This window comes from Grampus griseus (assembly GCF_964374135.1).
Source record: "Grampus griseus genome assembly, chromosome: 3".
Lineage (NCBI taxonomy): Eukaryota > Metazoa > Chordata > Mammalia > Artiodactyla > Delphinidae > Grampus > Grampus griseus.
Window position 1 is genome coordinate 58,265,472 of NC_139019.1, and position 22,843 is coordinate 58,288,314.

The 22,843-nt window shown below is 42.5% G+C and overlaps 1 protein-coding gene across 3 annotated transcripts in view; it reads left to right on the forward strand.

Annotated features, from left to right (window-relative positions):
* The first annotated feature begins 3,086 nt into the window (after nt 1-3,086).
* The window catches only part of HEXB (hexosaminidase subunit beta), a 46,388-nt gene continuing 26,631 nt past the window's right edge, over nt 3,087-22,843 (forward strand). For all 3 annotated transcript variants that reach the window (XM_082651617.1, XM_082651616.1, XM_082651618.1), the window contains exons 1-5: nt 3,087-3,406; nt 7,065-7,210; nt 12,066-12,131; nt 17,733-17,779; nt 18,055-18,165. In XM_082651617.1, the coding sequence (XP_082507743.1) occupies nt 3,156-3,406; nt 7,065-7,210; nt 12,066-12,131; nt 17,733-17,779; nt 18,055-18,165 (621 nt within the window). In that variant the 5' untranslated portion in view covers nt 3,087-3,155. The remainder of the gene's footprint in view (nt 3,407-7,064; nt 7,211-12,065; nt 12,132-17,732; nt 17,780-18,054; nt 18,166-22,843) is intronic.

Here is a 22,843-nt window from a genome sequence, read left to right on the forward strand (position 1 = left end):
GGTCCGGGAAGATCCCACATGCCGCGGAGCGGCTAGGCCCGTGAGCCATGGCTGCTGAGTCTGTGCGTCCGGAGCCTGTGCTCTGCAATGGGAGAGGCCACAACAGTGAGAGGCCCGCGTACCACATAAAATAAATAAAATAATAAAATAAAAATGCTTTGCTGAAACCCTTTGGGGAGCTCAGGTTTTTTGAGCACTAGCTGTCCTGGACTCTTTGCTTGGTGCCCTGCAATAAATGCTGCACTTTCCTTCACCACAGTCGTGTCAGTAGATTGGCTTTACTGTGTGAGGGCGAGTGAACCCACATTTGGTTTGGTAACAATACTATAACATGTATGAATCTTAAAAAATTATGCTGAGTAAAAAAACAGCACCAAAGAAGAGAACATACTGTATGGTTCTATTTCTTTAAAATTTTAGAGAACACAAACTAATTTTTGTTTACAAAAGCAGATCAGCAGTTGTGTGGACAGGAGGTGAGGTGGGAGTGGGGTGAGGGTAGAGAGGGCAGGGGCAGGGGGCAGGGACTGCGGAAGGCAGGAAGAAAGTTTCGGGGGTGATGGATATGTCCATTATCTTGATTGGGGCGGCGGCTCCACTGTGACATACCTAAAACTTAACCAAACTGTACACTTTGAATATATGCAGTCTATTGGATGTCAGTTATACACAAGAAAGTTGTAGAAGAAAAAAAAAGAAAAAGAATCGCCCTCATCTTCTACCTGCTGATTCTTAATGAATAGATCTGGGCCTGAACTCCAGCATCAGTGTTTTTCCTAAGCTCCTAGGTGAGCCTGAGGCAGAGTGAGGTTCAGGACCGCTGGATATCTGAGCCGCTTCCTGGTTCTCAGATTCTGTCTCTTTGGAAAGGGAGAACTCCTTGGTGGATACTAGGAAAGTATTTTCTTGCCCGTGTGGAGTCTGGCACCTTGGTAAAACCAGGAAGGAACCCCTCCTTTGCTGTTGGTTACTCCTGCCTCTCTTCTCATGCTGGGACTCGGGGCTGATGAGGTCTATGTGGTTTGTTCTCCTGGAGGTCCCTGTCTGAGTTTCTTCTGCTGTCCTAACGTACGTGATGCTTATTCTCAGGCCGTATACTCTACCCCAACCCACTCTGGTCCCATGACACGATGAAGTGTCAAAAGGGGTCACCATGTGTCCCCTCATCCCCATGTCTGTGCAGGCCATTTCAGGTACATGCCCCCTTGCTCAGATGGGGCAGTTCTCCAGGGGAGCCCATGGTTCCTTCTTCTAACCAGCACATTTTCAACAAAAGGAAGCAGTTCCTGTTTAGCGCTCTTCTGAAGGCTTCTAGCTGAATTTTCTGGTCTTCCACACACCACACCACACTTCCCAGAGCATTTCCATGAGCGCCAGCTGCCTGCAAGTCCTAGTGAGAAGTGAAGCCTCACTCAGTGTCAGCTTCACATCTCGTGTGTGGTTCTCTTGCAATCTCTCAGCCTCCGGAGCTGCAGACCAGACTGGATGACTCTGGCAGGGAACAAACCAAATGCTAGTCCGTAACTCCCAAGAACTTGGCTCTTCCCTAGAAAACAAACTCCTCACCTCTCTCTAGACCTCTTCCTGTGGCGAGCAGGGCAGGTTAACATTCAGGTCTGGCGGCAGTGCCCTCCTAGTAAACCCTGCCCTGGGTAGCTAGTGCCATCTCTTCTCATGTAAGAGATGTTCTCTGACAGGCCCTGGTTCATCTCCATACATCAAATCAAGTCCTTCGATCATTACATTTCTCATTTCCCCCCAGTTCAGATTCCTCCATCATAACATCTCACATTCCATGACAAATTGGGGATGGTGGGAGGAGGGTAAGAAGGAGGGGTAGGTGGGCTTCCCTGGTGGCGCGGTGGTTGAGAGTCCACCTGCCGATGCAGGGGACACGGGTTTGCGCCCCTGTCCGGGAAGATCCCAGATGCCGCGGAGCAGCTGGGCCCGTGAGCCATGGCCGCTGAGCCTGCGCGTCCGGAGCCTGTGCTCCGCAACGGGAGAGGCCACAACAGTGAGAGTCCCGCGTACCGCAAAAAAAAAAAAAAAAAGTAGGGGTAGGAGATTAATTTTATTCTAGGGACAATGGGAAACAAGCCATTGACATGTATTGAGTAAAGAAGTGACATGACTTAGTTTACCTTTTACAAGGAAGACTTTGGCCGCTAGCTGTGTTTCCACACTGGTTGAGGTAGGGGTGAGGTCAGTGGTATATGCAGCAGGTGGAAAGATCTTTCCAGGCCAATATCTAAAGGTCTGCCTCATTCTTTTTTAATTTCTGGGGGCAAACTAGGGGTCAGGAGGGATTATATTAACACCAGCAACAAAGGAGTGAAAGGTCTAGGAACATGCCTAACGAGAAATAAGAAAGCCCAGGTAAAGTAGACTATGGGACTTTGGCGACAAGCATAAAACAATTTTATAAATTCAGAGATTATGTCTAAGTGGAAAGATTCAATATTGCACATTCTCTCACGGAATATCTTCGGCCTAACTTTTTTTTTTTTTTTAAATATTTATTTATTTGGCTGCACCAGGTCTTAAGTTGCGGCGTGCGCGATCTTAGCTGCCCGGTGTGCGATCTAGTTCCCCTACCAGAGATATAACCGGGCCCCCTGCATTGGGAGCAGGGAGTCTTAACCACTGGACCACCAGGGAAGTCCCTATCTTCGGCCTAACTTTTAACCTCCCATCTGTTCAAAACTCTGTCCTGAGGGGTTCTGATGGGAGGCTTTAATAATTAAAGCTTTATTGCAGTTATAGAAAAGTCCAGACTGAGGGGCAAATAAGCACCCGGTTATCTGGTGTTAGGGGTGGGGGAAGTTAGGTGTTCGTGGCGTGCGTTGTGCAGTTTCTCTAAGTCCAGAGGCCGGGAGGAGACCGCGAGCGCTGCAGGCACGAAGCCAGCGTCCCGCTCAGCGCCTGGAAGAGTCCGGGGTTGGGCTGGGCGGGGAGGGCAGCTGGGGCGGGGCGGGGCGGGGCGGGGCGGTGGTTGCTCTGGAGGCGGAGCCGGGGCGGAACACACAGTCAGCTGACTCTGACTCACGCGGCCGCGCGCCGCGCTCCCTGCTTCCCCGCCGGGGAAGAGAAGTCCGGTACCGGGGCAGCAGCTCGGGCATACCTGGCCGAACGCGGAAGAGAGCAGCTGAGCAGCCATGGAACATCGCGGGCTGGGGTGGCTGAGGCTCCCCAGGCTGCTGGAGCTGCTGGCGGCGCTGGCGGTGCAGGCAGTGCGCGCCTCCGCCGTCGCCGCTGCCTCGCCGGACCTGAGTCTTTGGCCCATGCCTCTCTCCGTGCAGACCACCCCGCGCGTGCTGCACCTCTCTCCCGACAACTTCTTCTTCGGCCACAGCTCCACTTCCAAGGCCGGCCCCTCCTGCTCACTGCTGCAGGAAGCGTTTCGGCGGTGAGTGCTCCCGACGGGCGGCCGGGCGGGAAGGGGACCCGGAGACCCCGGTACGGGGAGAGACAGACTACCCTGGGACGCAGTGCAGGCGCGGGGTAGGGGGGGCGAGAGGAGGAACACCTGAGCGCTTCTTACCACCTGCACAGCCATCCAGCCGCGCTGGCGCTCTAATCTCCATTCGACAGGGGAGGAAACAGTCTCCGAGTCGGCCAGTGACCCCACCAGTCACAGGTCTAGAAGATGGCAGAGCCGGCTCGAACCAACACGAACTGAAACCCAAGCTCTTCCCCTTCCCCTCCTGTCTCCTGAGGAGCTTCCTGGGTGCTCTGGAACCCTGCTTTGAGTGCGGGATACTGAGTGGACGGAGTACGTTGCTCAGGGTCAGTGGCCGTGTTCGCCTCGGAGAGGAGAATGGGGTAGACGAAGAGGAGGGAGGGAAGCGGCAGTTTATTTGAAGGGAGTTCTGAGAGGAAGATGAGTGCTTAAAGCTTGGGGACCAGGGGTTCCCCAAAGTTGCTTGTCATTTATAGGCCATCTCTCCCCCTCCCCAAATCTGGCTACAATTCAGATGGCAGAAAGTCCGTAGGTTGGAGCACCGCCCAAACCTCCCCTTCCCTTCCCAAATCTCTATTCCATGCAAAATGCTGGATATTTTCACCTAACTACTTTGATACGGTCGCTGCGCTGCAGTATCTGCTTCTCCTTTTGTTTCCCAGAAACACTTATGTGCTTAACTCTCCCAGCATCTTGTTTAGCTCTTTATCATCTCACATTTCCACAGCCCTCATGTCTGTAAACCCGTTGGCCACAGGGTGAATTGTGTAGTGAGGAGGGAGCCCACGGTGCTAGCTTTTGGGTTTTTTTTGCCTTTTTAAATTGATGTAAAGTTGATTTACAGTGTAGTGTCACAACGCTAGCTTTGCTAACTACACCATGTACAAGACAGATTGCACTTGGGGAGATGTTTCAGTAAGGCTCACTCTGCGACCGGTGTGGGCAGGACTGTCCTGAAGGTGTTCAGTGCCCCGAAGGATTGTAATTTGGTGCTGCCAGTACTACCCCTTTTCTCCCTCAGATTTTGGCCGCCTCTGTTCCTAGAGGTCATTATAGTTTAATTGTGCCTGCAGGACACCAAGCAGCTGGTGGAAAGATGCAAAACTAGTTTAATAACACCTGCTGGCCCCAGGTAGGCCTGGAGCTTAGGCGGAAGAGGCTCAAGAAGTTGATGGCAGAGATGTTTTCTTCTCCTTCGGTTGTGTACAATTAAAGGGAGATTGTTACCCTCAGTTTAGATGCATACTCCAATGAGCCTTTGATGTTGAATCTGCTAACAGGTCAGAATGGCTAGAGCCTGGATGAAGAAGTAAAATCAGGGTGGTTGGTTGCCTTGGGGTATTGAGAAGGAAAAAGTACCCGCAGGCCATCTAATGGAAGATCATGACTAGGAAATCTTTCAAGAACAAACACACCATATTTGCTTCGGGACTCAGTTCATAAAATTGGATTTTCCTTCTGTGCCATCGTGCTAGTAAAGTAAGGACTCGGTAATAAGCTGAAGTGATGGCCGCTGAGCCTGCGCGTCCGGAGCCTGTCCGGAGCAAGAAAGCGTGGAAGACTTAAGTTAACCACAGTTAGATAACCAGAACTTGAATCAGCTGTGAGACGGTTTAAAAACAAATCTTGGCATCTCAAGGCAGTGCAGGTACTTATCTGAGGATTGCCTAACTAATTCATGCCATGTGTGTGAAGCAGCTATTAATTATACCCTGCATTGTTAGGAAGCAGGTTATAAAACATGAGGCCTGTATGGGGATATATGTATACATGTAGCTGATTCACTTTGTTATAAAGCAGAAACTAACACACCATTGTAAAGCAATTATACGCCAATAAAGATCTTAAAAAAAATAAAACATTAGCCCTAATGGCTAAGACTTGGAAGCATTCAGGTGAGCATTCTAGGAACTCAGGAGGGGCAGTCTCTACTTCAGGGTAAAAGCATGATGGGGTTGTTCCAGAAGCTCTAGGCCGTGGGGAACACACAAGTTTGTTCAGATTCTCTGGCTCCTGAAGAGCCCAGTTTCTATCTCAAACCCTGCTTTGAAACACTGTGCATTTTGCAGGCAGAGTTCTGTCTGTTTGGTGCGTGGCTGCTTCCTCAGCTTCTAGAACAAGATCTGTCACGTGCTAGTTACTCTTTTTTTTTTTTTTTAAATTTTATTTATTTATGGCTGTGTTGGGTCTTCCTTGCTGCGCGCGGGCTTTCTCCAGTCGCGGCGAGCTGGGGCTAACTCTTTGTTGCCACAGCATGTGGGATCTTCCCGGACCAGGGCTCGAACCCGCGTCCCCTGCACCGGCAGGTGGATTCCTAACCACCGCACCACCAGGGAAGTCCCTAGTTGCTCATTTTTTTAAATGAACAAATAGCTTTGCTCCCTCAGTTCCTGAAAAGCTAAATTAACCCACAGACCTTGCACACCACTGCACCAGAACCCTTTGAGTTTTCTGTTAGAGTTTTAATATGCAGAGCCAAGATTTTCCTTATGTGGGACAAGCCAGCACCTAACTCAAATCTCAAAGCCGCTGGCAGCTGTAATTTCCCTTAAAAATTGTGGTAAAATATACATAAGATCACTGTCTTAACCGTTTCTAAGTATACAGTTTAGTGATCTTAATTTCCTTTTCAATCTGTCAAGGTTTTCTTACGACAAAGGTCCTCAGCACCTTCATCTGTTCCACTGTCTCACTGGTTAACTTCCATACACTGACTTCCAAGTTCATCAGAACTCTCCCAGCTCTCCTTACGTCCCTGGAAAAACACAAGATGGTCTTACATATAAGTAGCATATACAACCTTCTGGCTTATCAAAATCTATTAAATATCATAGGCTTTGAGGCCTGTGTGATCTTGTATCTTCTAGCACCTTCAAATGTTTATTTAATATCCTCCTCCTCTGCTATTCGGGTTCCAGCAGAAGGTAAATTTTCAAGGCCCTAGTGAGAATTCTGTGGTTTTTGTGTATTAGCTAGGATACTTTTGTTGGAAGGTAACAGGAACCCTGACTCATTCTGGCTTGAGCAAAAAGAAAACCTATTATCTCTTGAATTATGGAAATATAAAAGCAGGCAGGATTTCAGGGCTGGTTGGCTAAGTGGCTCAACAGTATGATTAGGAAATCCATATTCCTTCCACCTCTGCTCTGCCATCTTTGGTGTGGCTGCAGCTGGTCTAGGTATCACGTACAGAGAAAGTTTTCTTGTGGCTCACTTAGGAGAGGACGCATCCTCCCCGCGTCCTCCCACCCCTGCCCCATCACTGGTCAGAATTGACTTGTACACCCAGAATTATTAGTTTGGTTATTGGTCCTTAATGGGGACTTCATAGGAGTCACTTGGGATTGTGGCAGGGGGACTTTTAAAATCTTTGTGCCTGGATCATGCTCTCGGAGATTCTGATTCTGAAGGTCTGGACATCAGTACTTGTTTGCAAAAAGCCCTCCATGTGATTCTAATGTGCAGTTTGGGGTGAGAGCCTCTAGTTGGACTGATATGGGGTAGCAGGGGTTTGCGGAGTCAACGACAGTGTCTGCTACCACATATGTATTTAAAACTTGGCTACAGTGCTTTAAAATTTTGTTTGAATTTCTCTCTCACACAGATATTATGACTATATTTTTGGTTTCTACAAGCGGCATCATGGCTCTGCTGATCTTCGTGTTGGAGTGGAGTTGCAGCAACTTCAAGTCTCGGTTGTCCTGGACCCAGAGTGTGACACTTTCCCCAAGATCTCTTCGGATGAGTCCTGTGAGTACCTATGTCATGTGAATGTATTGTAAACAAAGCTGCTTGTCACAGGCTCGAGTGCCAGAAGCTGGCTGCATGCCGTGAACTATTGTGAGCTCCTGACCAGTGAGTTTATAATTCCTATTTTAAAAATTACCATTAGGGGACTTCCCTGGCGGTCCAGTGGTTAAGACTCTGTGCCTCCACTGCAGGGGGCACAGGTTCGATCCCTGGTCGGCGAACTAAGATCCCACATGCCGTGAGGTGTGGCGCAAAAAAAAAGAAAATTACCATTAAAGTCTGATGGCAAAACGAATACATAATTGTTGTAGGAAATCTTTAAGTACAGTAAGTGAAGAGGAGGAAATAAATTACTCATAACCCCAGCACTCAGAGTTAACCACTGTTATTTCAGATTTTTTTTTGCAGTGATACATTGAAATATTTTACATAGATATAAATAGAAGCATATGATAAACAATGGCATGAAAAGGGGGGTAGTTCTGTACCTGTGGTTTTTCTGTTTTGCGTAACAATCCGTTACAAACATGTATTTCACTAAATATTTTTCTATGACAGCATTTTTAGCCTCTGAATAATGTTCTACCAACTGTACGGATGTGTCAAAACTTACCTGGCTTATCCCTGATTTTTTGGCATCTAGGTGGTTTACTTTGAAGACAAGTCTGTGCTGATCGGCATGCTCTTTTTTTTTTTTTTTGGCTGTGCTGCACGGCATGCGGGATCTTAGTTCCCCGACCAGGAGCCGAACCTCTGCCCCCTGTAGTGGAAGCACGGGGTCTTAACCACTGGACTGCCAGGGGAGTCCTGGCATGATCTCTATTTATAATTTAACTTGACACAAAGATAATGCAGAACTGGGAGGGGTGAAGCGTTGCATTTTCTTTTATATTTATGTTGTATTATATATGTTTCATCTTCATTTATATTGATTGACAATGTAATCAACATTTAGCTACATGATTCTTTTTGTTTGCCTAAAACGTTATTCTCTAAGGCTTTTCCTAAATTGTTCTAGAAGGAATAAACAAATGGGCAGCCCTTTTCCATAGTGTGTACTGACTGGGAATAATGTGGAATTGTATCAAGGAATCAAAGAGCAATCAATGGGTGATATAAGATTAGTGCAGAAAGAGCAGACTGGTGAGTCAGGTGTAAAAATAGAAAGGAAAATGCATATCTTAGAGAAAAGAGTGACTCCTTTGTTCTCAGACTGCCTCACAGACAGTTAAGTACATCTCTTCATCCTTTCAACAGAGATGAGATTTCTTAATACATCTCTGAAAAATAACTTAATTTCTCTTCAATTCTGTAGCTGTTCTTAGAAGAGAAACAGGATGATTTGCCAACATCAGCCATGGGATTTTACTTGACAGTCAGCACTCAGACACTTTATTAATTAGGTTTTGCAATCTGAATTGAGAAATGGTCATTAAATTACCAAGGAATCTTTGCTGACAGGCAATACAATGACATATTGTAAATTCCAAAAAATGGAACATACCGAGGCTGGGGAGTTATAGCCTATCTTCCATTCAGCTTTTCAAACCCTGTTTTTTCTGAAAGGGAAGCTTCTGGAGACAAGCTTCCTGTGAAATTTTCTGGTTAAAGGATAAACTAGTTTCAAACTAGTTGATGATGATGATGATAAAAGTAACACACAAATGGAAATAACAAGATATCAGCCGTTGTCCAAGAGTATGAGGAAATCTTGGAGAAAGTGACAAGTGTTACCGCATCATCAATTAAAATAAAAATATGCATACCCTCAGAACCAGAAATAGACTAATTTCTACCGTAGAGAAATAATTACATACATCAAGAATGTTCCATGCAGTTTGCCTGCAATGATGAAGATCTATAAGCAAAACTAAATGTTCATCACTAGAAGAATGGCTAAATATATCTTGTCAGTTGACACTAGAGAATACTATACAACAATTAAGAATAAAGAAGTGGAGTTATAAAGAACAGATGTGGAGAACTTGCGAAGATAAATTGCTGAGTTGGACAAAGAAATTTACATAATGTGTACAGGAGGATACCATTTATATACCAACATACAAAAGAAGGCACACATAAAGCAGTACTGTATTTTCTTGTTACACGTATGTGTATGAAAATGCCTAAGAAAAGGCCTGATATTTCCTCTGAGGAAAATAGGGGGAGTTGAGTGGGCATCTCAAAGGGGATTTTAGCCTTATCTGTAACATTTTATTATTATTTTTTGCGGTACGTGGGCCTCTCACTGTTGTGGCCTCTCCCGTTGCAGAGCACAGGCTCCGGACGCGCAGGCTCAGCGGCCATGGCTCACGGGCCCAGCCGCTCCACGGCACGTGGGATCTTCCCGGACCGGGGCACGAACCCGTGTCCCCTGCATCGGCAGGTGGACTCTCAACCACTGCGCCACCAGGGAAGCCCACATTTTATTATTTTAAAAAGAGGAGCCCATTACTGTTATTTGTATGTACACCGTTCAAAACCACAGTGTGGTGCAAAAAGTACAGAAAGGGATAACTGAAAAAAAAAAGATGTTTCCTATCCCCTGTCAGGGAGGTAATCACTGTTAACACTAAGAATTTGGCTTTGAAATAAAATTTGAAATTCTATAGCTTATTTGTCCATATATTTAGAAACCAAAGTCTCCTTCTAACTGCTCTATATCTGCGGTTTTTGCGTTGAGTTGAATCAGAATCCTTTTAAATATCAGCCCGTCCTCAGCTATTGGAAAATAATTGGCATGAGGTACATGCCACATGTTAATGTTTTTAGATAACTCTTTAGGCTGACTAATTCCAGGCTATCTCAAAACTGTAATGCGGCAAAAACTGGCTTTTAAACAGTGACCGGTGGAACGGTAAGCTCTATCTAGGTAGCTAACTAAGAATTGGGTATAGAGGGGGAGATGGTTAGATTGTGGTCATAATAGCTATAGCATTCTTAGCCTGGCCTTTAGCTAACTCATGACTCTGTTCTTCTGATGGCAAAGGCTACCTTGTCAGAAGACTGTTACCTGATTACTGGCTGTTGATAGAACGGTTTTCCCTACCTGTAGCCAATTATCGTGGGGCAGCCTGGGGTGGTCAGGGTGGTGGAGGAGGAGGATGCAGCCCAAATGCGCTATTAAATCATTAACCTGCAGCCCTTGAGTGTCTCTACCGTGGCAAAGTCTGCATCTATCACACCCCTTTAGCTTTCGATCTCTCTGTGCTTTCTGGTGCTTTCCTTTATCTGTGGATGATTCCATCCCAAACCTCTCCAAAGACTAAGATGACTATTGGGGTAACCTCAGGCAGAGTATGATTTCAAGGATTGAGAGATTAGTGCCCCCTTTGCCCAGAAGCAGCCAACTGGAGCCCGGTTTTAGATGGATGTGAACTTTTTATTGAGTGGGACAAAGCTGAATTAAGCTATAGTGAGTTAAGAAGTGAGTCTTGGGGCTTCCCTGGTGGCGCAGTGGTTAAGAATCCGCCTGCCAATGCAGGGGATGCGGGTTTGAGCCCTGGTCCAGGAAGATACCACATGCCTCAGAGCAACTAAGCCTGTGCGTCACAACTACTGAGCCTGCGCTCTCGAGCCCGTGAGCCACAACTACTGAGCCCGCATGCCACAACTACTGAAGCCCGTGCGCCTAGAGCCCGTGCTCCACAACAAGAGAAGCCACCACAATGAGAAGCCCGTGCACCACAGCGGAAGAGTAGCAGCCCCCCACTCCCCGCAACTAGAGAAAGCCTGCACGCAGCAACGAAGACCCAAAGCAGCCAAAAATAAATAAATAAAAAAAATAAATATTTGAAAAAAAAAGAATTGAGTCTTAAGGAAGATTTAGGATAATGTTGGGGGAAGGTAGGTACAGGGCAAGTAGGGGAGCACAGGGAGGGAAGGGACAGAGTAAAGACTCTCTGGCCTTAGAGGGAATGGAAGATTGAGTGATACTGGAGGCTTCACCAAGGAATTATGGGCACTGAGGAGTTTGCACTTTTGACTTAAATTCTTAGCTTAAGTAGGACCCTACTCTGTAGTGGGGTAGTTGGAGAGAATAACTCTCCTGCAGGGGAAAATGAGGAATCATGGAGGTGACACCCAAGTTCCTGACTTGAGCAAATCAGCTGGTCGGAGTGTGGTGCGCGATGAGCCCAGAGCCCGACAGGTGAAAGAGGGAAGAGTGCAGAGTGGGGCATGTGGAGTTAAAGGAACCTATAGGACTTCTAAGTGAGGATGTACAGGAGGCAGTTGGAGAAACAGGTCTGGAGCTCAGGAGAAAAGAATGATCCAGAAATACCAATTATATGTTTAGGGAAATGTGTGTTATTGAGGGATTAAAAACAAACATTTTTTTCTTCCAGTTTTGAGATATAATCGACAGCACTGTTTCAGGTACACAGCGTCATGATTTGACTTATATCATGAAATGATTATCACAGTAAATTTAGTGAGCATCCGTCACCTCATATAGATACAAAGTTAAGGAAAAAAAATTGTTTTCCTTGTGATGAGAACTGTTAGGATTTACTTTCTTAACAGCTGTCATATACTGCATCCAGCCCTGTTTACTGTATTCATTGTGTTGTGCATTACAGCCCTAGTACTTATTTATCTTATAACGGAGTTTGTACTTTTGACCGCCTTCTTCCAATTCCCTCTCCCACGACCACCCGCCTCTGGTAACCACAAACCTGATCTCTTTTTCTGAGTTTGTTTGCTTTTGAAGTATAATTGACTTACAACACCATGTTAGCTCCTGTTACACAACATGGTGATTCGATATTTCTACACATTTCGAAATGATCACCATGATAAGTCTAGTTACCATCTGTCACCATACAAGAAAACTTTTTTTTTTTTCCCAATACAGATACTTTACTTGTGAAAGGACCAGTGGCCTCGCTCACTGCCAACAGAGTTTGGGGAGTATTACGAGGTAAGTTCTATGTCATTGTTATTTTCTAGTAAGGAAATGTTTTCAGTTGCCACTTTGGGAAATGAAGCACAGCAAAACTTTGCTTCCTTGGGCCCTTTATAGAATGATTTGTTGGGTATTTCCAAAACAATTTCCATTAAATATATACCACTTAAAGCATGGGAGAAAGATCATTTGACTTTTTAAAAATGCTTGAAGGTTATTACATTCATAATGCTGTAATTCATTGATGTTCTTGGGACTATAATTTTTTTTTTTTTTTGCGGTACACGGGCCTCTCACCGCTGTGGCCTCTCCCGTTGAGGAGCACAGGCTCCAGACGCGCAGGCTCAGTGGCCATGGCTCATGGGCCCAGCCGCTCCGCGGCATGTGGGATCTTCCCGCACTGGGGCACAAACCTGCGTCCCCTGCATCGGCAGGCGGACTCTCAACCACTGCGCCACCAGGGAAGCCCTATAATTTTTTTTTTAATTTATTTATTTTATTCATTTATTTTTGGCTGTGTTGGGTCTTTGTTGCTGCGCGTGGGCTTTCTCTAGTTGTGGTGAGTGGGGACTATTCATTGCGGTACGTGGGCTTCTCATTGTGGTGGCTTCTCTTGTTGCGGAGCACGGGCTCTAGGTGTGCGGGCTTCAGTGGTTGTGGCACACAGGCTCAGTAGTTGTGGCTCGTGGGCTCTAGAGTGCAGGCTCTGTAGTTGTGGTGCATGGGCTTAGTTGCTCCATGGCATGTGGGATCTTCCCGGACCAGGGCTGGTAGGCGGATTCTTAACCACTGTGCCACCAGGGAAGCCCCAGGACTATAATGTTTATAGAGTTATAAACGGCTCTGACCTGCTCTGATTAAGGAATTTTGTTTTATCATTTCTTGCTGCCTTCAGTAGCAAGCATTTCCCTTCTGCATTTGTTTATACATTCAAACAAAAATATACTCACGTATTTTTTTCTGAACCAACCTATTAGTGCAGAAGCATGAAAACAAAGAGAATAATCATTTTCCCAGTAAAACATGTCCAACTGTCCATGTGGTGGTGATGTTTTCAGCTTGATACGGTAAGATGCTAGTGATATAGATGCAGCATAAATGCATGTGCCATCGCATGTGAGAGTCCTTCAGCTCGACTCGGTTCTTCTCCACTGTCTCCTCATGGGAGTTGTACTTGATCTCATCACCAGCTTTCATCTGAATGCACTGGGGAATGGGATGATTCTGCTTCTGTTTCTGGGCCAGGAATCATTTGATCCTAGGAGTGTTGTGAGAAGACAAGGTCAGGAACAGAGTCAACCATACACACCATGATGGCTGAGAAAAGAAGAGAACCCTTCCCCCATTTTAAATTCCTGTGGATTTAGAAATATAACAAAGTTTGCAGGAATAGCATGAAAAGATAAAAATATACTCTAGACTGATTGGAGGTAGTGGGCAGAGAGGAACCTTAAAAGCTTTTCCAGTGACTTTCAGTCTGAACTTCGAAGTTCGGGCATGGGACGTTTATTTTTGCTGTTCAAAAGCTGCTATTACCTCTTCTTTCAAGTAGATGAGATTTTGTTGTACTGGCTTCCAAATTAGTATAGTTTTGAGAAAGGAGAGTAATTTTCTTAAATGTGAGCAAGCCAACCAAAGTTATTAAAAATAAAGAAGGCTTTGGATTTGACTCAGGTGAGTGTTATCTAGAATAAAATGATCAATGTTACTGCTATATGTTTTGTAGTCATAATAATAATGGTATGATTATAATCATTGTTACTGCTATATGTATTATAGTCATAATAATCGTATGATTATGATCTTATTTCAAAATATGACATGAAAATAGCTATAGATGTTTACCGCAAATGTAACTGCAAACACTATCATGTAGATCATCTATATATAATGTTATGTGATTTTAAGCTTCTGTCGGTCTGATGTGCCCGTCTTGTCTGGGGCCTGTTAGGGAAAACGGCTTTATTGATGTTTGCCCTGATCCACATCAAAATAATAGAACTTTTGAGAGCATTTTGTGAATCTAGTCCAGGAAGGCCTTATTTTCTGCTTACTGTCAGACTTCGAAAGTAACAAACGTGCTCTAAATGATAATTGAATGTATTGCCACTTAACAGAAAATTCCAAAGTTATTCCTCCTGGTTTGGGCCTGTATTGGGGGTGGGAGGGAGGCGTAGCAAAAATGACGTTGAACTTTTTATTCTTTCCTATTTTTTTTGAGGTATAATTGACATAACATTATATTAACTTCAGGTATACAGCACAATGACTTGATATTTGTATATAATGCAAAATTATCACCACAGTAAGTTCACATCGTCACCACACATAGTTAGAAAATTACTGTTTTTCTTACGATGAGAACGTCTAAGGTTTTACTCTTTTTAGCAACTTGCAAATAGGCAACACAGTATTTATTAACTATAGTCACCATGCTGTACCTTACATCCCTAGGATTTATTTATAAACGAAAATTGTACCTTTTGACCCCCATCACCCATTTTGCCTACCCCCTACCCCCGTCTCTAGTAACCACAAAGCTATTCTTTATATTTATGAGCTTGGTTTTTGTGTGTGTTTGTTTAAGATTCCACATCTAAGTGAGATCATTCAGTGTTTGTCTTTCTCTGACTTATTTCATTTAGCATAATGCCCTCAAGTTCCATCCATGTTGCCCCAAATAGCAGGATTTCCTTCTTTCTATGGCTGAATAATATTCCGTTGTGTGTATATATATATATATATATATATACACACATATATACACACCACATCTTTATCCATACATCCATTGATGGACAGGTTGTTTCCATATCTCGGCTATGGTAATGCGGCAATGAACATAGAGGTGCATATATTTGGGGGGTTAGAGTTTTGTCTTCTTTGGATAAATACCCAGAAGTAGAATTGCTGGATCATGTGGTAGTTCTAGTTTTAGTTTTTTGAGGAACCTCCATACTGTTTTCTGTAGTGGCTGCACCAATTTACATTCCCGTGAACAGTGCATGAGGGATCCTTTTACTCCACGTCCTCAGCAACCCTTGTTATTTCTTGTGTTTTTGAGAACAGTCATTCTAGCAGGTGTGAGGTGATATGTTACTGTGGTTTTTTGTTTTGTTTTGTTTTTTTGCGGTACGCGGCCCTCTCACTGTTGTGGCCTCTCCCGTTGCGGAGCACAGGCTCTGGACGCGCAGGCTCAGCGGCCATGGCTCACAGGCCCAGCCGCTCCGTGGCATGTGGGATCTTCCCGGACCGGGGCATGAACCCGTGTCCCCTGCATCGGCAGGCGGACTCTGAACCACTGCGCCACCAGGGAAGCCCTACTGTGGCTTTGATTTGCATTTCCCTGATGGTTAGTGATGTGGAACACTTTTTCATATATCTGTTGGCTATTTGTAGGTCTTCCTTGAAAAAATATCTGTTCACATCTTCTACCCATTTTTTAATTGGATTGTTTGTTTTTTTGCTGTTGAGTTGTATGAGTTCTTTATATATGAACCCCTTAATAGATACATGATTTGCAAGTATCTTCATCCTTTGGTAGATTGCCTTTTCATTTTTCTTGGAGGGGGGAGATAAAGGGCTGTCATTCATTCATTCATTCATTCATTCATTCTGCACTGGGTCTTAGTTGCAGCACGTGGGATCCTCTTTTTGGCATGCGGGATCCTTAGTTGCAGCATGCAAACTCTTAGTTGCAGCATGCATGTGGGATCTAGTGCCCCGACCAGGGATTGAACCTGGGCCCCCTGCATTGGGAGCGTGGAGTGTTACCCACTGACTGGACTACCAGGGAAGTCCCAGATTGCCTTTTCATTTTGTTGATGATTTCCTTTGCTGTGCAGAAGCTTTTTACTTTGGTGTAGTCCCACTTGTTTATTTTTGCTTTTGTTTCCTTTGCTTTTGGTGTCACATCCAAAAAATTAAATTTTTTTTTTTTCTTTGCTTTGCGGTCTGCGGGCCTCTCATTGTTGTGGCCTCTCCCGTTGCGGAGCACAGGCTCTGGACGCGCAGGCTCAGCGGCCATGGCTCACGGGCCCAGCCGCTCTGTGGCATGTGGGATCCTCCCAGACCGGGGCACAAACCCGTGTCCCCTGCATCGGCAGGCGGACTCTTAACCACTGCACCACCAGGGAAGCCCAAATCTTTCTTAAATGTTTGGTAGAATTCACCAGTGAAGCCTTCTGGTCCTAGACTTTTGTTTGTTGGGAGATTTTTGATTACTGATACAATCTCCTAGTAATCAGTTTGCTCAGATTTTCTATTTCTTCATAATTCAGTCTTGGTAAGTTTTCTCTCTCTCAGAATATATTCATTTCTTCTAAGTTGTCAGATTCGTTGGCATATAGTTTGTCATAGTAGTTTCCTGTGATCTTTCGTATTTCTATGGTATGTTGTCACATCTTCTCTTTAATTTGACTTTGAACTACAGGCAAACCTTGGAGATATTGTGGGTTTGGTTCCAGACCACTGCAGTAAAGTGTCTATCTCAATAAAGGGAGTCACACAAATTTTTTGGTTTCCCAGTGGATATCAAGGTTATGTTTACACTGTACTGTAGTCTTTTAAGTGTGCAATAGTATTATGTCTAAAAAAAACAAGGTACATACCTTAATTTAAAAATACTTTATTGCTAAAAAATATTGATCATCATCTGACAATGCAGAGTTGCCACAAACCTTTGATTTGTAAAAAAATGCAGTATCTGTGAAGTGCAATAAAATGAGGTATGCCTGTATTCTTTTTTTTTTTAATTTATGTACATATTTTTAAATTTATGGCTGCATCGGATCTTAGTTGTGGCACACGGGATCTTCGTTGCGGCATGCGGGGTCTTTCGTTGCGGCGCATGGGTTTCTCTCTAGTTGTGGCGTGTAGGTTTTCTCTCTCTAGTTGAGGCACGTGGGCTCAGTAGTTGTGGCACACGGGCTTAGTTGCCCCGCAGCATGTGGGATCTTAGTTCCATGACCAGGCATTGAACCCGCATCCCCTGCATTGGTCCAGTGGGTTCTTTACCACTGGACTACCGGGCAAGTCCCTATGCCTGTATTCTTAGGTTAAAATTTTCCTTGGCAATATAGTTGTCAGCTAGAATGATGAATTTTGGTAAAGTCAAGGCCAGATAGAGGAGTTGGCCTGTAATATAGAGAACAATCCACTTGAATAAAAAATGGTCAGGAGATAGTCTTTGCAGGTATAAATAAAACACTGTAAGTTGGGCCTTTATCTATAGTTTCATGGTGTTTTCTGAGCCTCTTTGCCCTCTGTTAAGTTTAGGTACTTCTAAAGTGCCTATACTATTTTATGATAAAAGTTCTTTCTTACAGTGCTATAAATGTATTAAGGAACTGGCATTTTGTTTTATTAAGTCACTATTTTGTGTTTATCATTTAGACAAAACCAAGGGTATGGGTACAATGAAGTAAAGCATTTTTATTAGATGGCACAGGGATTTTTTTAAATTGAGCTTTGATTTTAGAAAATATGTTACAGGGTATATGTATAACATTTAATTTTATTTGCCTTTTCTCCTTATGGTTCTGTGTATGGATAATACATTTTTTATCTTCTCTTTTATAAATTAATGCAATAAATTATAAATTTTACTTTCCCTAGGTTTAGAGACCTTTAGCCAGTTAATTTATCAAGATTTTTATGGAACTGTAAGTATGATTATTTTATGTTCCTAACATTATTGGGTAGATATAATACTATAGGAAAAATATAAACTTTTTAGCTATTTATTACTTCTTGAATGTTTTTTCTCCCCTAGTGTGTATCTTATCTGGTAAATGTATATTTCACACTTTTTGTTGGTTTTAAATTAATCTTTTATCCAATACTTGCATAGATAGGTATAATTTATTTATTACATAAATAAAATGAGTACACATTTTATCTAAGACAAAATAAATAAAAATTTTCTTTTGTCTTTTAGTTCACTGTCAATGAATCCAACATTGTAGATTCTCCAAGGTTTCCTCATAGAGGAATTTTAATTGATACATCCAGACACTTTCTGTCCATTAAGAGTATTTTTAAAACTCTGGTAGGTAATTATTTTATTTTAATCCACTGTCTGTTCTGAAGATGTGTCCTTTAATGTTGTTACTTTACGTTGGTTACATATGCTGTTGTGCAGGTTGGAACAGGGGATTCATTTTCCATATACTAAGTATAAGCACTGGGCTTTCTTCCCTCCCTCCCCTGGGAAGTATATTTCCTCTACTGAGAAGTGGAGGCTCCCTTAGGGAATCACTCTCTTGTTTTCATTGGGGTGGGAGAAGGGCTTAACCAGTATTCAGTCAGCATTGTTAAGAGAAAGACTCAGTTTTAATAGTGCCCACTGGCCCTCTGTGAATCATTTGTCAAATCATGGGTCTAGACTTCTGGTTAGGAATATATGGTCATTGTACCTCTAGTTGTTTTTAATTTTGTGATCTCCACTTACTTTTTTTAAAGTGGCCTAGAAAGGAATCTGAGAGCAGCTTCATACCTAAGGAAGTGTTGCAAAGGAATATGGAACTTCAGGTGGTGGGAGCTTGGGGGCAAGGTAGACATGAACTATTTTCTCTTTTCATTGGTTCATCCCCACCATCACTGCCAGTTTGTAGGGATCGGGAGGTTTTCTGGCCATGTTTTTCTGCACCTTCACCTGATCATTTATGAACACACTATGTTATAAAAAAAATTATTTTTATGTTTACATTAAAACCCTGAATTTCTTTCTCCAAAAGACATTATTGTAATTTTTATCAAAGAAATATATGCTTAGTGTAAAGAGTTTGAACATAGATATGCATAAAATAAGTAGCGATCCCATAATTTCATTTACCAAAGATTGACATAAATTTTTATGTCCCATTTATCTCATTTTAAACTTAAAAAATGAATACCTTAACGTATAATATGACTTATTTTTTTTACGGAAATATAGTTGACATACAACATTATGTTAGTTTCAGGTGTACTAAATCATGATTTGACATTAGCATACATTATGAAACGATCATCATAAGTCTAGTATCCATCTCTCCCCATACAGAGTTATTACAATATTATTACATCCCCTTGACTTATTTATTGTATAGCTGGAGGTTTGTTCCTCTTAATCCCCTTCACCTATTTTCCCCCACCCCCTTACCCTCCTCCCTCTTGCCAACCACTCTGTATTTATGAATCTACTTTTGTTTCATTTTGTTTTGTTTTTTAGATTTCACATATAAGTGAGATCATTGATATTTGTCTTTCTCTGTCTGATGTATTTCACTTAACATAATATCCTCTAGATTTATCCATGTTGTCACAAAGGCAAGATTTCATTTTTTTATGGCTGAGTCGTCTCTGTGTGTTTTGATTGGAGAATTTAGTCCAATTACATTTTTTTTAAAGAGCCAATCATCTTTTAAATTTTTTTAAAATATTTATTTGTTTGGTTGCACTGGTCTTAGTTGCAGCAGGTGGGCTCCTTTAGTTGCATCTCGCAGGCTCCTTAGTTGCGGCGCTGGACTTCTTAGTTGTGGCATGAGAACTCTTATTTGTGGCATGCATGTGGGAATCTAGTTCCCTGACCAGGTATTGAACCCGGGCCCCCTGCATTGGGAGCTCAGAGTCTTAACCACTGTGCCACCAGGGAAGCCGCAGTCCAATTACATTTAAAGTAATTATTGATGGATATGTACTTACTGCCATTTTGTTAATTGTTTTGGGATTGTTTTCATAGTTCTTGTTTGTTCCTTTCATCATCTTTTGCTGTGTTCCCTTGCCATGTGATGACTGTCTTTAGTGTTACGTTCGGATTCCTTGCTTTGTGTGTGTACCTATTAATAGGTTTTTGGTTTGTAGTTAACTGTGTGTGTGTGTGTATCTATATATATAGAGAGATACACATATACATACATATATATGTATAGTTTTATATACATGATTAGGTTATATATACATGATTATTGTAAGTTGACGATCTCTTAAGTTCAAACATTCTAACAGCCCTACGTCTTTACTCCACCTCTCACATTTAATGTTTTTGACATCATATTTTACATCTTTTTGTTTTCTGTATCCCTATGCTACTTATTGTGGATATAGATGATTTTTATTACTTTTGTTTTTTAACCTTCCTACTAGCTTTTTAGATGATTGACCTACTACTACCTTTACTGTGTGTTTGCCTTCAGCAATGATATTTTTCCTTCTGTAATTTTCATATTTCTAGTGGTGGTCTTTTTTTTTTTTAACATCTTTATTGGGGTATAATTGCTTTACAGTGATGTGTTAATTTCTGCTTTATAACAAAGTGAATCAGTTATACATATACATATGTTCCCATATCTCTTCCCTCTTGCGTCTCCCTCCCTCCCACCCTCCCTATCCCACCCCTCTGGGTGGTCACAAAGCACCGAGCTGATCTCCCTGTGCCATCCGGCTGCTTCCCACTAGCTATCTACCTTACATTTGTTAGTGTGTATATGTCCATGACTCTCTCTCGCCCTGTCACAGCTCACCCTTCCCCCTCCCCATATCCTCAAGTCCGTTCTCCAGTAGGTCTGTGTCTTTATTCCTGTCTCACCCCTGGGTTCTTCATGACATTTTTTTTCTTAAATTCCATATATATGTGTTAGCATACTGTATTTGTCTTTCTCTTTCTGACTTACTTCACTCTGTATGACAGACTCTAGGTCTATCCACCTCATTACAAATAGCTCAATTTCGTTTCTTTTTATGGCTGAGTAATATTCCATTGTATATATGTGCCACATCGTCTTTATACATTCATGCAATGATGGGCACTTAGGTTGTTTCCATCTCCAGGCTATTGTAAATAGTGCTGCAATGAACATTTTGGTACATGACTCTTTTTGAATTTTGGTTTTTCTCAGGGTATATGCCCAGTAGTGGGATTGCTGGGTCATATGGTAGTTCTATTTGTAGTTTTTTAAGGAAACTCAATACTGTTCTCCATAGTGGCTGTACCAATTCACATTCCCACCAGCAGTGCAGGAGGGTTCCCTTTTCTCCACACCCTCTCCAGCATTTATTGTTTCTAGATTTTTTGGTGATGGCCATTCTGACTGGTGTGAGATAATATCTCATTGTAGTTTTGATTTGCATTTCTCTAATGATTAATGATGTTGAGCATTCTTTCATGTGTTTGTTGGCAGTCTGTATATCTTCTTTGGAGAAATGTCTATTTAGGTCTTCTGCCCATTTTTGGATTGGGTTGTTTGTTTTTTTGTTACTGAGCTGCATGAGCTGCTTGTAAATTTTGGAGATTAATCCTTTGTCAGTTGCTTCATTTGCAAATATTTTCTCCCATTCTGAGGGTTGTCTTTTGGTCTTGTTTATGGTTTCCTGTGCTGTGCGAAAGTTTTGAAGTTTCATTAGGTCCCATTTGTTTATTTTTGTTTTTAGTTCCATTACTCTAGGAGGTGGGTCAGAAAGGATCTTGCTGTGATTTATGTCATAGAGTGTTCTGCCTATGTTTTCCTCTAAGAGTTTGAAAGTGTCTGGCCTTACATTTAGGTCTTTAATCCATTTTGAGCTTATTTTTGTGTATGGTGTTAGGGAGTGATCTAATCTCATACTTTTACATGTATCTGTCCGGTTTTCCCAGGACCACTTATTGAAGAGGCTGTCCTTTCTCCACTATACATTCCTGCCTCCTTTATCGAAGATAAGATGTCCATATGTGCGTGGGTTTATCTCTGGGCTTTCTATCCTGTTCCATTGATCTATCTATCTGTTTTTGTGCCAGTACCATACTGTCTTGATTACTGTAACTTTGTAGTATAGTCTGAGGTCAGGGAGCCTGATTCCTCCAGCTCTGTTTTTCGTTCTCAAGATTGCTTTGGCTATTCGGGGTCTTTTGTGTTTCCATACAAATTGCGAAATTTTTTGTTCTAGTTCTGTGAAAAATGCCAGTGGTAGTTTGATAGGGATTACATTGAATCTATAGATTGCTTTGGGAAATAGAGTCATTTTCACAATGTTGATTCTTGCAATCCAAGAACATGATATATCTCTCCATCTATTTGTATCATCTTTAATTTCTTTCATCAGTGTCTTATAATTTTCTGCATACAGGTCTTTTGTCTCCTTAGGTAGGTTTATTCCTAGATATTTTATTCTTTTTGTTGCAATGGTAAATGGGAGTGTTTTCTTGATTTCACTTTCAGATTTTTCATCATTAGTATATAGGAATGCCACAGATTTCTGTGCATTAATTTTGTATCCTGCTACTTTACCAAATTCATTGATTAGCTCTGGTAGTTTTCTGGTAGCATCTTTAGGATTCTCTATGTATAGTATCATGTCATCTGCAAACAGTGACAGCTTTACTTCATCTTTTCCGATTTGGATTCCTTTTATTTCCTTTTCTTCTCTGATTGCTGTGGCTAAGACTTCCAAACCTATATTGAATAAGAGTGGTGAGAGTGGGCAACCTTGTCTTGTTCCTAATCTTAGTGGAAATGCTTTCAGTTTTTCACCATTGAGGATGATGTTTGCTGTGGGCTTGTCATATATGGCCTTTATTACGTTGAGGAAAGTTCCCTCTATGCCTACTTTCTGCAGGGTTTTTATCATAAATGGGTGTTGAATTTTGTCAAAAGCTTTCTCTGCATCTATTGAGATGATCATATGGTTTTTCTCCTTCAATTTGTTAATATGGTTTATCACATTGATAGATTTGCGTATATTGAAGAATCCTTGCATTCCTGGAATAAACC